Source organism: Vulpes lagopus, chromosome 8 (genome assembly GCF_018345385.1).
Source record: "Vulpes lagopus strain Blue_001 chromosome 8, ASM1834538v1, whole genome shotgun sequence".
NCBI classification, from domain to species: domain Eukaryota; kingdom Metazoa; phylum Chordata; class Mammalia; order Carnivora; family Canidae; genus Vulpes; species Vulpes lagopus.
In genome coordinates this window covers 85,272,897-85,289,184 of record NC_054831.1, presented here as the reverse complement: position 1 = coordinate 85,289,184, position 16,288 = coordinate 85,272,897, and the positions used below count along the sequence as shown (strand labels likewise).

General features: G+C 42.6%; 2 protein-coding genes across 2 annotated transcripts in view; both read right to left on the bottom strand.

Moving 5' to 3' along the window:
* Nucleotides 1–5,332, bottom strand: part of LOC121497767 (protocadherin alpha-3-like) — a 147,430-nt gene extending 142,098 nt beyond the window's left edge. Inside the window, 2 exon segments of the mRNA XM_041767486.1 lie at nucleotides 2,834–2,952; nucleotides 2,954–5,332. Of these exon segments, the coding sequence (XP_041623420.1) occupies nucleotides 2,860–2,952; nucleotides 2,954–5,332 (2,472 nt within the window). The 3' untranslated portion in view covers nucleotides 2,834–2,859.
* Nucleotides 5,333–9,957: 4,625 nt separating this feature from the next.
* LOC121497766 (protocadherin alpha-1-like) lies at nucleotides 9,958–12,427 on the bottom strand. The gene is given in 2 exon segments (XM_041767485.1): nucleotides 9,958–10,015; nucleotides 10,017–12,427. Coding segments are annotated over 2 exon segments (2,469 nt in total).
* Between the last annotated feature and the right edge of the window lie 3,861 nt (nucleotides 12,428–16,288).

Here is a 16,288-nt window from a genome sequence, read left to right as displayed (position 1 = left end):
TCCAGGATCACACCCTGGGCTGAAGGTGGCACTAAATCACTGAGCCACTGGGGCTTCCCTGTGTCTTATAAGTTTAAGAGCTCAGAATACATACCTAGTATTTCCTGAATATTTACATATTAGAATGGTTTGGTTCTCTTCAATTGCCTAATAAAATGTATTCAATTAAGGTGGTCACAAATCTAATTAGGAAAATAATTATGTCTCAGCAGCAGCTTCTATAATTTTCCAGAGATGCAAAAATATTTTACTTGGACATTACCCTAATTAAGATATATTTCAATTTCCATATTGAAAACCTAGACTTGAGCTTAATTTTCCTTCTAGTTCTTGGTATTCATGACCTTAGAGACATCCTGAGTTTTAAAAGTCAATGAACAGGGCAAGCCTGGTGGCTCAGAGGTTTAGCGCCACCTTCAGCCTAGGGCCTGATCCTGGAGACCTGGGATCGAGTCCCACTTTGGGCTCCCTGCATGGAGCCTGCTTCTCTCTCTCCTCTCTCTCCTCTCTGTGTATTCTCGTGAATAAGTAAATAAAATTTTTTATATATAAAAAATCAATGAAAAATTGTCGATAAATATAGCACAATATATTTTCCTGACATAAGGAGACTTAACATAAAAGGACACGATGGTAATTATTTTCAAACTTTCTTTGCCTCTTATATTCATAAACCTCTTTCCCCCATGCTTGTTTAGAACAAAAAAGGATCAATCTACTGAAAATAGCTTTAGGCTTCCATTCTATGAAGACCCACATTCACATACACACAAATATCTTTTCTAAATTAAAACATCAAACAAAGGAGATTCTCTGATTGAGGACCCAAACTGTAGATTTGCACAAAATGATTATACATGTCAAACATGCTGGAAGAAACTGAAAAAAGAGTCCCTTTCCATTTACTTTACTTTGAAAATAACTAAATGTATAGATGAGGAATGCAGAATATAAAGGATATTTATGTGAGAACTATTAGTATTCATCTAGTGTGGTAGCAATATGTCTCTAAGGAGAAAACTCAAAAGTCTTTAAAATGCCTTATTAATGTGATATCTTGTTAGTCAAGAATTTGAAAAAGAGCTCAATTCAAAGACTGAAGTCCCATATCCTGGGAAACAAGAACTTTGGATGACCCTATCAATTACAACACGATGAAAATGAGGCCTACTGAAATAACATGTGAACTCAGGCTGGACATTCTGTGGCTAACACTTGATGGGCAGGGGCCAAAAAAGGATAGTGAGAGAGAAGGAAATGAAAATGGGAAAAAAGAGGATGATTTCTCTATTGTATATGTTAGCCTCAACCACAATATTACTGAGCATTAACCAGGTTTCAGAAAGTAAGCTTGTACAGGAAGTAGGAAGTCCTAGTTATAATCTGTGTAGAAAAATATTCCATATAATTGTATACACTGGAACCCAATGACCTCCCACAAGGTTAGTATTCTCTTTTTGTCTTTCATGGTTTAGAAATAATCGCTTGTTTTCTAGTCTCTAATATGGCTAAGTTTCAGTTTCTAGTGGCAAGGAAACTTGAATGGAAGTACATCTATTTGGAGAAATTATCAAATGCCAAATACAGAAATGACTACAAAATAATCTCATTTTGTTTTATTTGGTTCCAGTTATTTGGAGCTTTTATGTACTATATAACATTAATGGACAGATTGGTATTTAGAGGAAAGTTGCAAATAATATTAACTTATTGGAGTTTGGGGACATTAGCATCCTTAATACTGTTTGTGAAATAGGTTGATTAATAAGTTTGCTTGTAGAACTGTTTTTTAAATATTTATTTATTTATTTTTGAGAGCAAGCATGGGATAGGGGTAGGGGCAGAGGGAGAGAGAATCTTAAGTAGACTCCTGGCTGAAGACCAAGCCCCACTCAGGGCTGTATCTCACCACTCTGAGATCATGGACTAAGTGGAAACCAAGAGTCAGATAGATGCTTAACCAACTGCAATACCCAAAACCCCTAACAGCTTTTAAATTAGATATAGAGTAATATTCTCAACAAATTGTCCTGATGGAAAATAATCATAATAAAATTAATAACATACTTTCAAAACGAATATTTTCTAAATGATATGCTGAAGGGAATATAAAATTTCACTTCCTATTGATTTTTTCAATGCTTACTAATAAAAGTAATGAGAAACTTGAGACAAATAAAGATATGATTCTAAAGCAAAAAAATTATTATTATGGTGTGTGTGGTTTTCTTTACCCAACTAGAAAACTAGCAACAATACAATGTATTACCAAATGTGAACACAAAGACTAAAATAAATTATACTCAAGTAGAAAGAAAGAGCTTAGACTTCAGATAAATGAGTGAGTAAAAGAAGCCTCATAGAGACAACAGGCTTAATAAACTAATATTTGAAACTGAGGTTATAAAGTGGTGAGATTTATGGTGAACTCATAAATTGGGCCAGTAACATTTATACCAACTTCTAATAAGAATCCCAAATGAGAAGTGGCAAAAGGTATTGAAGCCTTGCGCAAAGATTAGTACACCACAGTTGGAATCAAATATTCTAAACAGTACAGTTCATCAAGGAAACTATATTTAGTTTCTATCCATACATTAGCAATAAAATAATCCTACTATTGCACCTACTAACAACAACAAAAAACTACAAGTATGCTTCTTATTACTTATTGCTGATTCAATTAAAAAACGTTAGTCACAAGAAATTCAAACATTGTAACTACAAAAACCTGGAAAACTAATTACCAAAAACCACATGTCTTAAAAGAATAGAAACATTGAAGAGTTAAAAAACAAGGACATTTTGAAAGGATTTTTTAAAAAGTACTTACTTTAGCAGAAAGATCAACCTCCACATTCAGCTGTTCTCTGTCTCCGCCAATGGGACACGGAGGCAGGCTGGGGCTGAAGGCCATGAGGTCGGCCTTGGGCGGGCCCTCCCCAGAGCACACCCTCTGCCGCCTCTGCTGCGAGTGCGACCAGCTCCCCACCGCGCTGGAGCACACCAGCGTGGGCTTCCCCGGCCCGCACGCGCCCTCGCTGGGCGGCGCCGAGCACCGCAGCGCCGTGGACAGCAGCAGCGTGAGCACCAACAGGCTGGACACCGCGCAGATGGCCACGATCAGGTACACGTTGACGTCCACCAGCGCCGTGCCCGCGCCCGCAACCGCGCCGCCGGCCAACACCCGCGACGACGGCCTGGGCGCCTGGCCGCTCTCCACCAGCGACAGCAGCACAGTGGCCGTGGCCGTCAGCGCCGGCTCGCCGTGGTCCTTCACCAGCACCAGCAGGCGCTGGCGCGGCGCGTCCGCCTCGTCCAGGGCGCGCGTCGTGCTGATCTCGCCCGTGTACAGCGCCACGCGGAACGGGCTGCGCGCGCCCCCCGCCGCCGGCTGCAGCTCGTACGACAGCCACGCGTTGTAGCCCGAGTCCGCGTCCACCGCGCGCACCTTGGCCACCACGTGGCCCGCGCCCACCGCCCGCGACACCGGCTCGCTCAGCGCGCCGCCCCCGCCGCGCGCCCCGGGCAGCGGCAGCAGCGCGGGCGCGTTGTCGTTCTCGTCCAGCACGAACACCTGCAGCGTCACGTTGCTGCCCAGGGGAGGCACGCCCGCGTCGCGCGCGCTCACTTGGAACTGCAGCAGCTCCAGCTCCTCGTGGTCCAGCGGCTGCAGCGCGTACACCTTGCCGCTCTCCGCGTGCACCGACACGTAGCTCGACAGCGCGCGCTCGCCCACGCGCCGCTCCACCAGCGAGTAGGACACCAGCGCGTTCTCCTGCGCGTCGGCGTCGCGCGCCGACACCGTGAAGATGTGGCAGCCGGGCGGGTTGTTCTCCTTCACGAACACCGTGTACTCGGGCTGCGCGAATGCCGGCGCGTTGTCGTTCACGTCGGCCACCTCCACGGACACGCTGGCCGTGGCCGACAGCGAAGGCGAGCCTCCGTCGCGTGCGGTCACTACCAGAGCGTAGTTCGCCACGCTCTCCCTGTCCAGGGCGCTGTCCAGCACCAGCGAATAGTAATTCTTGAAGGTGGACACCAGCTTGAAGGGGACTTGGGGTGTTAGTGAGCAGGTCACCTGCCCGTTGGCGCCAGAGTCACGGTCGGACACGCTGATTAGGGCGACGACAGTGCCGAGGGGAGCATCTTCTAATACAGGTAATGATAGTGATTTGATAACCAACTCAGGTACATTATCATTGGTGTCCAAAATTTCCACCAGAACCGTGCAGTGACCTGACATTGGGGGGGTTCCTTTATCTGTCGCTTCTACCTGGATTTCATATAACTTAGTTTCCTCAAAATCTATATTACCCTTTACATTGATGTATCCATTCACTGGGTCTAAGTAGAATTTCGAAAGAGTATCTGCTGACGTGTCTGTATTGAAAGAATATACAACATCCTTATTTACTCCTTCATCCAAATCAGAGGCATTAACAATCACTGCTAGGGTACCGTTTGGTGCATTTTCAAATAAACTGACTTTGTAGACAGTCCTCTCAAATTCTGGGGCGTTGTCGTTTACATCTAGAATGGTGATCTTCACTTGAGTAGTGCCAGTGAGCTCTGGTTTCCCACCATCAACTGCCGTTATTAGTAAGTGATGTTCAGGAGTGTCTTCACGATTTAAAACTTTTTTCAACACGAGTCCAAGGGATTTAATATTCTCATCATTTCTTTTAATATCCAAGGTAAAATAATCGTTAGAGTTAAGACTGTAGGTCAACAGAGAATTCGCTCCAATATCTGCATCTGATGCGCCCTCTAGTGGAATCCGAGAACCAGGCGGCCGGGATTCAAAAAGAAATAATTTTTTTACTGCCATTGGAAAAACCGGCTGGTTGTCGTTAATGTCCTTCACCTCCACCTCCACATGGAAAACCTGCAGGGGCCTGTCCACGATCACCTCCAGGTGGATGCTGCACTCCAGAGTCCTCCCACACAGCTCCTCCCGGTCGATCCGAGAATTCACAAACAAAATGCCATTCTGCAGATTTACCTCCAGAAGGTCCCCGTGGCCTTTGGACGCCAGTCGGAAAAGGCGCGGCACCAGCTCCGCCAGCTCCAGCCCCAGGTCCTGGGCGATGCGGCCCACGAAGGTGCCGTGTTTGGCCTCCTCCAGTACTGAGTAGTGAACGTGGCCGCTCCCAGTCTTCCAGACTGTGAGGAAAAGAAGTGAAAGCAGTAGTCCCCGGGCACCTGAACCTTCTTCTCTCCATGAAAATACTATTGCAAGCCTTTTCCAAATATTGTGTCGTTCTTGCCTCGGTCCAAACTTCAAAAAATAATTTGAATTCCTCATTTTCTTCTTAAATAACCTTACCATGCCCGCATTTCAGAAATGGTAAGGAAACACAGCATCTGAGCGCAAAAGGCATCCCGCATTTCTTTTGTGGTGAAACAGCCTGTAGTGGACAGCGACATCATGTGGCTAAAAGTGTAAGTATTAAATAAATGTACTTACCTTCTTAAACAATTAGGTCTCCTCTTTCCCAAAATTTCTATTTTCGTTGTGATTTCCTTCGAGCACTTTTCAAATTCTTTATATTTTATAAAAATCTATCCTTATACCTTTTGTGCTAATTCATCACTTCCAAATATTCCAATCCATACACAGTAAAATACAGTAAATAGTGATTAACGTTATAACAGTAGTGGACATCTACTGGAAATATTCTCCATGTAACAAGCATGGGGTTTTAATGGGGTTATCCCATTAAGTTCTTTTTTTCCATTAAATGCTCACAACTCTCCAAAGTGGGAAATAAAGATTCACTATTTACAAACAAGGAAGTGAAAACATATACTGGTTAAGTAACATAATGATATTAACTGGTGGTATTTGGGTGGGATGTCAATCTAATTCAAGACCCAAAACTTTTATGATTTGGCCTGAAAGTCTTCATTTTATAGAAAAATCAAGCCTTTGATATTCGTGACCACCAAAACATCAAGACATTGAAAGTAGGGGTATATAAAGGTACCTGTTTGGCTCAGTTGGTAGAGCATGTGACTCTTAATCTCAGGGTCTGAGTTCAAGCCCCATGTTGCATGTGGCTCCTACTTAACAAAAACAAAATGTATCTATATGTATATATACATATCCGTATATACATACATATTTACTTCTATATTATGATGGCAAGTGTTAATTTATAAATTTAATTAATTAATTAATGGACTGCCTATGACCCATTCTTGTGTCCTTTATTGAATAATTATACCCTTGTTGTCTATCTTAAACGTTATTTATATAAGGATTCCAGAAGTCAGTTTTTTTTACAGTGCAGTTCTTTTGTAAATTTGTTTTTTACTGTATGACAATAATGTGTGATTTAGATATGTTACATTCATATGACACCAAGTCAGAGTTTGTTTCTCAAATTTCCACACCATTTATACATTTCCACTTACCTGCATATCCTAATATGTTCACAATATGAAATAATTATGTTTTTATTGCTCTCCACTCTAGATGAATTTCTGGATTCTAGTTCCCTAAAAAGTTGTTACTTGAAAGTACTGGTGACTTAACCAATCAATTAAGAGAAAAGTAACTTTGGAATGTAATTCATTATTCAGTATCTGAAAGATGAGGCAATGTAATATTCTAAAGGTCTCTGAATTCAGTGAGAATACAATGAGTTCTCTGCATATTTGAAAGTTGATCAGAGAAAATTCATAGTCAGAGGTTGAATGTAGAGAGGTAAAAGAATGTCCAAAGTTTTGCTTAGTGTTAGAGCCTCTTGATATAAAATCAAATACATGATCTAAGCATTAGGAGAAAAGTTTTCATATCATCTTTTTCTCCCATGTACTCACAGAATGCATGCTAGGATTGCCACTTACTCATATTTTATCATTCACATTAAAATAGAATAAATTATCAATTAATGTTTTAATGGATAAATGAATATTTTAAACTTTCTCATGCAACAGAAGAGGTAAGTTATATTAATATTTGTTAATAGCCAACTTACAATAATTTCTAATTGATTCTATTATACTAGTTCATGAACAAGTAAGTAAACATTTAAGAATTATTTTGGAAAAACATGGATCAAGGAAATAATTATAGATATCGTATGTCAGTTAGTGCTTTGAAGAATCATGAAAGTAGTGGCTAGTTTTAAAATGAGATACACAGGGTCCCTCAGTGGCACAGTGGTTTACCGTCTGCCTTTGGCCCAGGGCATGATACTGGAGGCCTGGGATCGTATCCCACATCGGGCATCCCGGTGCATGGAGCATGCTTCTCCCTCTGCCTGTGTCTCTGTCTCTGTCTCTGTCTCTCTCTCTCTCTCTGTGACTATCATAAATAAATTTTAAAAAATAAAATGAGATACACAATTAAAATTTTTAAACATCAAGGACACCATATTAATGGAATACCTCGACAAGTTATAATACTATACATTTCATGACATTTAAGAGTATGCTAATTGCAAAGTAGAATGCCACAGGAAATTTATGACAGAGTAGACTCCAAAATTTTTATTAGGCAATAAAGGTAATATCAAAAGAACAACCAATTTAGATGATTGAGCCATTGTGTGGATAAAGTATCAGTGAATAATATCTACTCTCAATTAGACATCTCCTTAGGTAACTTAATTTTAAAATCTAAATAATGAATAAGAAATCAATAAGAATTTAAGTGATAGATTGTGAATCCTGGAGGCCTGGGTATATCTGGATATAGTTTTAAAAGCTAACCATTTACCTATAGTACAAATGTAGTGGCCAGACTTCTAGTAGGACAGAGTCTACCCAACCATGCGTACTCTCTGCATACTCAGGTAATGAGTAGCTATGACACTGAAGGTAGGATGACTCCTCCCAAGAAAGAGATTCTTCCTTATTTGCCCAAGTCACTTCTTTTTCTCTGTAAAACCTCAGATAAACTTTTCTGATTCCCAGACAATATATATGTTCTGTATTTTGAGACTTATTAACTGTTAGGAGCTAAGAAGTTTACCATAGAAACATATTATCCTTAGAAGATTTCCCCATCTAACTTCTCAATTCCTTTAAAAGCAGATCTGGGTGTTATTCTGTATGTTGGCAAATTGAACACCAATAAAAAATAAATTTATTATTTTAAAAAAAGCAGATCTCAGATGAAAATGAATGGCTTAGGTCAGATCTCTTAGTGGAAGTTATTTCTACAATTCAATATCCACATATATATACATACATATGGGGGGGAAAACAGCAAAAAACTAAGAACCAAATAGAAGACAGTTTTAGACAGTTTTTCACACCAAGACATCTTCTTTTGAAGCTTAAAATTCTTTTCCAAGTGCAACATTTATTTGCCGAGTTTATGTTTTACTTACCCAATACAGGAGTTCCCAATAAAATGCAGTCATTCAATATCAGTCTTCACCTTTTAGGAAAACTCCAGCTTCATTAGTTATATGTATGCTTCCAGGAGGAAGCAAGTGGGCTCACAATTGTGGAAAATGTTATCCCAGGCATAGAGTGTGGTGCCAGAGGCAGGTCATCCATTTCTGCACAGTGGGAGTCCTGCGCACATTAGTCTGGTGATACAGGTACTGGGAAGGATGACTAAGCAACTCACTAACATAGTATGTGTCACTAACATAAGAACTAGGTTAGAATACTCAGGACTTTTACAGGAAAAAGTTCCACCAACTGGTCACCCCACAATGTATTTTTTTTTATTTTAAGACATTTTTAAATGTTTTTCCACTTCCTTTTTAAAAAAGATTATTTATTTATTTATTTATTTATTTATTTATTTATTTATTTGAGAGACAGAGTGAGCAGAAGCGGGGAGGAGGAGCAGAGGCAGAGGGAGAAGCAGACTCCCCGCTGAGCAGGGAGCCAGATATGGGTCATGATTCCAGGACCTTGAGATCAAGGACCTGGGCTGAAGTCAGATGCTTACCCAGGTGCCCCTATCTTTTTTAATGTTAAGATATTTTAGGGTGCCTGGGTGGCTCCATCTGCTGGATGTCCCACTCTTGATTTCAGCTCAGATCATGATCTCAGGGTTGTGAGATCCAGCCCACATTGGGGTCTGCAATAGGTGTGGAGCCCACTTAAAGATTCTCTTTCTCCCTCTGCTCTTCCCCACTCCCCTACTCTCTCTCTCTCTTAAAAAAAATAGATATTTTAAATTGGGGCACCCGGGTGGCTCAGCGGTCGAGCTTCTGTCTTCTGCTCACGGCATGATCCCGGGGTCCCGGGATCAAGTCCCACATCCAGCTCTTAGCTGGGGAGCCGGCTTCTCCCTCTGTCTCTGCCTTTCTTTCTGCATCTCTCATGAGTAAATAAATTAAATCTTTTTTAAAAAGATATTTTAACAAAATTGAAAGAGGATTCTAATCTTTTCTCCTAAAGATTTTATTTATTTATTTATTTATTTATTTATTTATTTATTTTGAGGGAGTGCCTATAGGGAAGAAGGGACTGGGAAGAGGGGAGGAGCAGAGGGAGAGGGACAAACAGACTCCACTGAGTGGAGCCCCATCCAGGGCTGAATCCCACTACTCTGAGATCATGACTTGAGCTGAAATTAAGAATCCCAAGCTTATGCCAGGCGCTGCAGAGAAGGGATTCTTTTATCAATGAACTCTCTATTGTGCCTTAAAATCTACAGATTTTCCAAGTGTGAAATCTTAATCCCAAACAACAGATTATTTGACTACTGAAAGGTATAGTTAGTATTAGAAATTATTCCTGAGTGATGTCATGTATTTTAATGACCTAAGACTTTTGGAGGTCCTGGCATTAAAAGATCCATTCAGGCTGCTTTCAAATACAAGGAAAAGAAAACCTAACTTAATTATGAAAAAAACAAAGTGTGATAATAAGAAAACCATTGAGAACCAATTGTTCTCAATGCAAGAAATTCACCTCTATTTCATACCATATGTTGCACAATAAAACAATGATTTTTAAAAAAAAGGGCAAAGCTATGATTCAAAATAATAGAATCATAAATAAAGGATACAGAATAATTCTAGAATTGACAGGAAAGACTCACCTTTCCTAAGTGTTCTGATTCTGAGGGTTGTTGTCTTTCTTCTGCGGAGCCTGGAACTTGAGGCAGGCTGGGGCTGAAGGCCATGAGGTCGGCCTTGGGCGGGCCCTCCCCAGAGCACACCCTCTGCCGCCTCTGCTGCGAGTGCGACCAGCTCCCCACCGCGCTGGAGCACACCAGCGTGGGCTTCCCCGGCCCGCACGCGCCCTCGCTGGGCGGCGCCGAGCACCGCAGCGCCGTGGACAGCAGCAGCGTGAGCACCAACAGGCTGGACACCGCGCAGATGGCCACGATCAGGTACACGTTGACGTCCACCAGCGCCGCGCCCGCGCCCTCGCCCACGCCCGCGCCGCCCGCCGACACCCGCGACGACGGCCTGGGCGCCTGGCCGCTCTCCACCAGCGACAGCAGCACAGTGGCCGTGGCCGTCAGCGCCGGCTCGCCGTGGTCCTTCACCAGCACCAGCAGGCGCTGGCGCGGCGCGTCCGCCTCGTCCAGGGCGCGCGTCGTGCTGATCTCGCCCGTGTACAGCGCCACGCGGAACGGGCTGCGCGCGCCCCCCGCCGCCGGCTGCAGCTCGTACGACAGCCACGCGTTGTAGCCCGAGTCCGCGTCCACCGCGCGCACCTTGGCCACCACGTGGCCCGCGCCCACCGCCCGCGACACCGGCTCGCTCAGCGCGCCGCCCCCGCCGCGCGCCCCGGGCAGCGGCAGCAGCGCGGGCGCGTTGTCGTTCTCGTCCAGCACGAACACCTGCAGCGTCACGTTGCTGCCCAGGGGAGGCACGCCCGCGTCGCGCGCGCTCACTTGGAACTGCAGCAGCTCCAGCTCCTCGTGGTCCAGCGGCTGCAGCGCGTACACCTTGCCGCTCTCCGCGTGCACCGACACGTAGCTCGACAGCGCGCGCTCGCCCACGCGCCGCTCCACCAGCGAGTAGGACACCAGCGCGTTCTCCTGCGCGTCGGCGTCGCGCGCCGACACCGTGAAGATGTGGCAGCCGGGCGAGTTGTTCTCCTTCACGAACACCGTGTACTCGGGCTGCGCGAATGCCGGCGCGTTGTCGTTCACGTCGGCCACCTCCACGGACACGCTGGCCGTGGCCGACAGCGAAGGCGAGCCTCCGTCGCGTGCGGTCACTACCAGAGCGTAGTTCGCCACGCTCTCTCTGTCCAGGGCGCTGTCCAGCACCAGCGAATAGTAATTCTTGAAGGTGGACACCAGCTTGAAGGGGACTTGGGGTGTTAGTGAGCAGGTCACCTGCCCGTTGGCGCCAGAGTCACGGTCGGACACGGAGACGAAGGCGATGACGGTGCCCAGTGGAGTGTCCTCTCTCACTGGCAAAGACAGAGGTGTGATTGCCAATTGTGGAGCATTATCATTTACATCCAGCACTTTTACTAAAACTTTGCAGTGATTCGACATTGGAGGATTTCCTTTATCAACTGCTTTTACCTGAATTTCATAGGATTTTGTATCTTCATAATCCAGTCTTCCAATTAGCCTAATTTCTCCTGAGCTGGAATCAATTTTGAAGTTTTTTTGAAAGTTTATTGTAACATGACTGCCAAAGGAGAAGACAATTTCGCTATTTACACCTTCGTCGGCATCAGAGGCATTTAGTGTAGTCACTAACGTTCCATTTGCTGTACCCTCTAATAAATGGACTCTGTACACAGCCTGGGCAAACAATGGGGCATTATCGTTAACGTCCAGCACTGTGATCAGCAGTTGAACTCTACCTTCTAGTTCTGGTTTGCCCCCATCAGTGGCTGTCAATAATAAATGAAGTTCTGGTGTTTCTTCTCTGTCCAAAGGTTTCCTCAATTCAAGTGAAAGTGACTTACTGAATTCATCACTTGCTTGTACGTCCAAAGAGAAATAATCACTGGGGCTGAGGGTGTAAGTTAGAAGAGCGTTGATACCAATGTCCTCATCAGCAGCGCCCTCTATCGGGAAACGTGAATCCACCAGTCTAGACTCAGGAATAAATAACCTTTGTTCTCTCGCTCTGAAAACTGGTGGGTTGTCGTTAATGTCCTTCACCTCCACCTCCACATGGAAAACCTGCAGCGGCCTGTCCACGATCACCTCCAGGTGGATGCTACACTCCAGAGTCCTCCCACACAGCTCCTCCCGGTCGATCCGAGAATTCACAAACAAAATGCCATTCTGCAGATTTACCTCCAGAAGGTCCCCGTGGCCTTTGGACGCCAGTCGGAAAAGGCGCGGCACCAGCTCCGCCAGCTCCAGCCCCAGGTCCTGGGCGATGCGGCCCACGAAGGTGCCGTGTTTGGCCTCCTCCGGGACTGAGTAGCGGACCTGGCCGCTCCCCGCCTTCCAGGCTTCGAGGAATAGAACTGAAAGCAGCAGACGCAGGCATCCCTTGCCTCCTTGCCTAGGAAACAGCATCGCAAAACCACTACACCTTTGGTACCGCTCTCTCACATCAAAATCATACTTTCTTTACTTTATATCTTGAATAATGTATCTCCCAGCCGGTTTTGTCGTCTCTCAGGCTGTGACAAAATGGAGCTTCCTCCTTTAGTTTTTGGTGAGTTGTACGTTAACGCCGACCATACTTTGTGGTATACAGCGACATCATGTGGCTAATGGTGTAGATTTTAGATTCATTCTTTGATTTCCAAAATCTATGTATTTGCAATTTACTCAATGCAATAATTTTCAGTTATGTTTTTTTGAAGACTGGTACACTTCAAATCTCACTTGAGAGTATGTAATTCAGTACTGTCCTTTAGCTGTTATAACAAAGATACTACAATTCGATTTTGGGAAAATCAAGATATGCACAAAGAACCTTACACATCTTTTTATTTAAAACAATTTATCAGCTCATATAAATATTTGTAACAATACTGGAGCTTTAAAATAAGTCACTTTAAAAAAATAAAATAAAATAAAATAAAATAAGTCACTTTGACCACTAAAGTTCAACTTATTCTAGGATATCTGGGTGTTAATTTTTTTAATGATATCACTACCAGGAACTTATAGATGAAATTTTTAGAATTTTTTTCAAATTTCAAATAAATACATTTAAAATTCTCTCAGTGTTAATGAACAACGATATTACTTTTTGATACTTGAAATCCTAGAATGATGATATTTGGGATATTTCCCTTTGTTGCTTCTTATATAACATCTAAGTGCTGAATAATAACTTTGACCTCCAAAAGTCACTTTTCCAAATTCGGTTAGTGTCCCTTGGATCCTTATTTGTACATTAAATTTTCAGAAAAAAAAATACTTTTTTCTTATTAAGACGTCATATTTCAGGAAGTATAATATTTGTACTCAATATCAATTACACGTCTGAGAATTTTATAATAATCTGTAGTCACAATTTTAAGCATAAATTTAATGTGAAGATTAGGTTTCCAGAAAAAACTATTTGAGAATAGCCTATTAGTAAACTTCTCTTTCAACTTCAGTCCAATTTATAATACCCCATATTTAGGGCAGCCCGGGTGGCTCAGCGGTTTAGCACCGCCTTTGGCCCAGGGCCTGATCCTGGAGACGAAGATCAAGTCCCATGTCGGTCACCCTGCATGGAACCTGCTTTTCCCTCTGCCTGTGTCTCTGCCTCTGTGTGAGTGTGTGTGTGTGTGTGTGTGTGTGTGTGTGTGTCTCATGAATAAATAACATCTTTAAAAAAAGAACCCCACAGTTACATCAAAATTTGACTAAGAAATGTGATCTGAATAAACCATCACTAGTTAATTTTTAAATTTTTTATTTATTTATTTATGATAGTCACAGAGAGAGAGAGCCAGAGACACAGGCGGAGGGAGAAGCAGGCTCCATGCACTGGGAGCCTGATGTGGGATTCGATCCAGGGTCTCCAGGATCGCGCCCTGGGCCAAAGGCAGGCGCCAAACCGCTGCGCCACCCAGGGATCCCCCACTAGTTAATTTTTAAAGAATGGCCTTAACATTTCTGCTTTAAGTACCATGGATATTTAAGGATATTAATATTAATAAAGATTAATATATTTTCATAATCATAAAGCCCAAGTCATTGTTAACTTGATAATTAAAATGTAGATGAAACATGACAGTATTTTTTTAAAAAAACAGCTTAGAATTTTAATAGTAGTTCCAATGTAGTAATTACTTCACTACAAAGGTAGAACAATATAAGATACACCAATATCTTCTTATTCTTAAAATGAAGTAAATTCAGAATTTGGAACTTTTAAAGACACCAGTAGATTTAGACAATACTGTCAATATTTTAATGTGCAAGTTACTTCAATGGGGTATAAATTTCCTTTTATGCATTTATTACTATGAAGAATTCATAGAATAAATGCTAACCACAATTTACTAGCATTCTATATTTCAAACATAAAACTGTTTAAATATACTTTGTCTTCTACAGTTAAAAGCTTATTTTACCTTTTATTTTTTTAAGATTTTATTTATTTATTAGAGAGAGAGAGAGAGAGAGAGAGAGAAAAGTGATGGGAAGAATGAATGAAAGAGAGAAACAGGTTCCTTGCTGATCAGGGAGCCTGATACAGAGCTCAATCCCAGGACCCTGGGAGCCAAAGGCAGACACAACTGACTGTGCTACCCAGGCTCCCCTTGTTTTACTTTTCATAACATATCCATATTTAACTGAAAACTTCACAATTATCAAGCTCTAATGTTGAAAACTACAATGATCTTTATGATTTCAGTCATGTTTTAATGTTTCATCCTCTTTATTTTTATGAAAATTGTTCAATTTGAAGATATTCCTAACATTAGAAAAATGTCATTCACAATGATCAGATGGCACTTAATTGAATCTTAAAACAATCCTTAATCATGGATTACATTATCATGGTTGTGATTATGAAAATGAAATACTATCCTCAAGGGAAAAATAAACAGTATAATGTCTGGAAAATTTGTTATCAGAGCTGTTAAAATAGCAGAGTATTTGTATATTATTGAAGTTAAACTGTTAAAAGCTCAAATTAGAGTGTGATAACTTTAAGATATTAAATGCAATGCCCATGGTAACCACAGGGCAGATAACTATAGAATCTGAATAGACCTGGGGTACCTAGGTAGCTCAGTCAGTTAAGCCCAGACCATGATTTCATGGGTGGTGGGATGGAGCCTGCATCAGGCATGGCGCTCAGCAGGGAGTCAGCTTGAAGGTTTTCTCCCTTTGCCCCTCCCCTCACTCATGTACACACTCTTTCTCTCTCTCTAAAATAAATCAGTCTTTTTTTAAAAAAAAAATCTGAATAGGGGCAGCTGGGTGGCTCAGTGATTGAGCATCTGCCTTTGGCTCAGGCCATGATCCCAGGGTCCTGGGATCTAGTCCTGAATCAGGCTCCCATAAGGGAGCCTGCTTCTCCCTCTGCCTGTGTCTCTGCCTCTCTCTCTCTCTCTCTCACTGTGTGCCTATCGGGGAATATAAATAATAGTGAAAGGGGATATAAGGGAAGGGAGAAGAAATGTGTGGGAAATATCAGAAAGGGAGACAGAACATAAAGACTCCTAACTCTGGGAAACAAACTAGGGGTGGTGGAAGGGGAGGAGGGCGGGGGGTAGGGGTGAATGGGTGACGGGCACTGAGGGGGGCACTTGACGGGATGAGCACTGGGTGTTATCTGTATGTTGGTAAATTGAACACCAATAAGAAATAAATTTATTATAAAAAAATAAAAATAAAAAATAAGCTCAGGATGCCTGGGTGGCTCAGTGGTTGAGTGTCTGCCTTTGGCTTAGGGCGTGATCCTGGACTCCCGGGATCAAGTCCCACATTGAGCCCCCTTTGAGGAGCCTGCTTCTCCCTCTCCCTATGCCTCTGCCTCTCATGAATAAATAAATAAAATCTTTTTAAAAAATAAATAATAAAATAAAAACAAGCTCCATTAAAAAAAGTATTCTTTTTCTCCCTCTCCCACTGTCTCTCCCCCTCCCATCTTACTCTCTGTAAAAGAGAGAGAGAGATACAGAGAGAGAGAGAGAATATGAAACAAAGAAACAAAGAATGGCATTATTGTTAAGATGTCAGTACAACACACACACACAAACAAAAGATGTCAGTACAACACAAAGTGATCTACAGGTTTAAAGTAATCCCTACCAAAATCCTAATGATGCTTTCTGCTGAAATAGAAAATTTCATTCTAAAATTCATATGGACTCTCAAGAGACTTCAAACAGACAAAACAGGGGCACCTGGGTGGTCTGCCTTAGGTTCAGGTAATGATCTCCAGGTCCTGGGATGCAGCCCCACATTGGGCTTCCT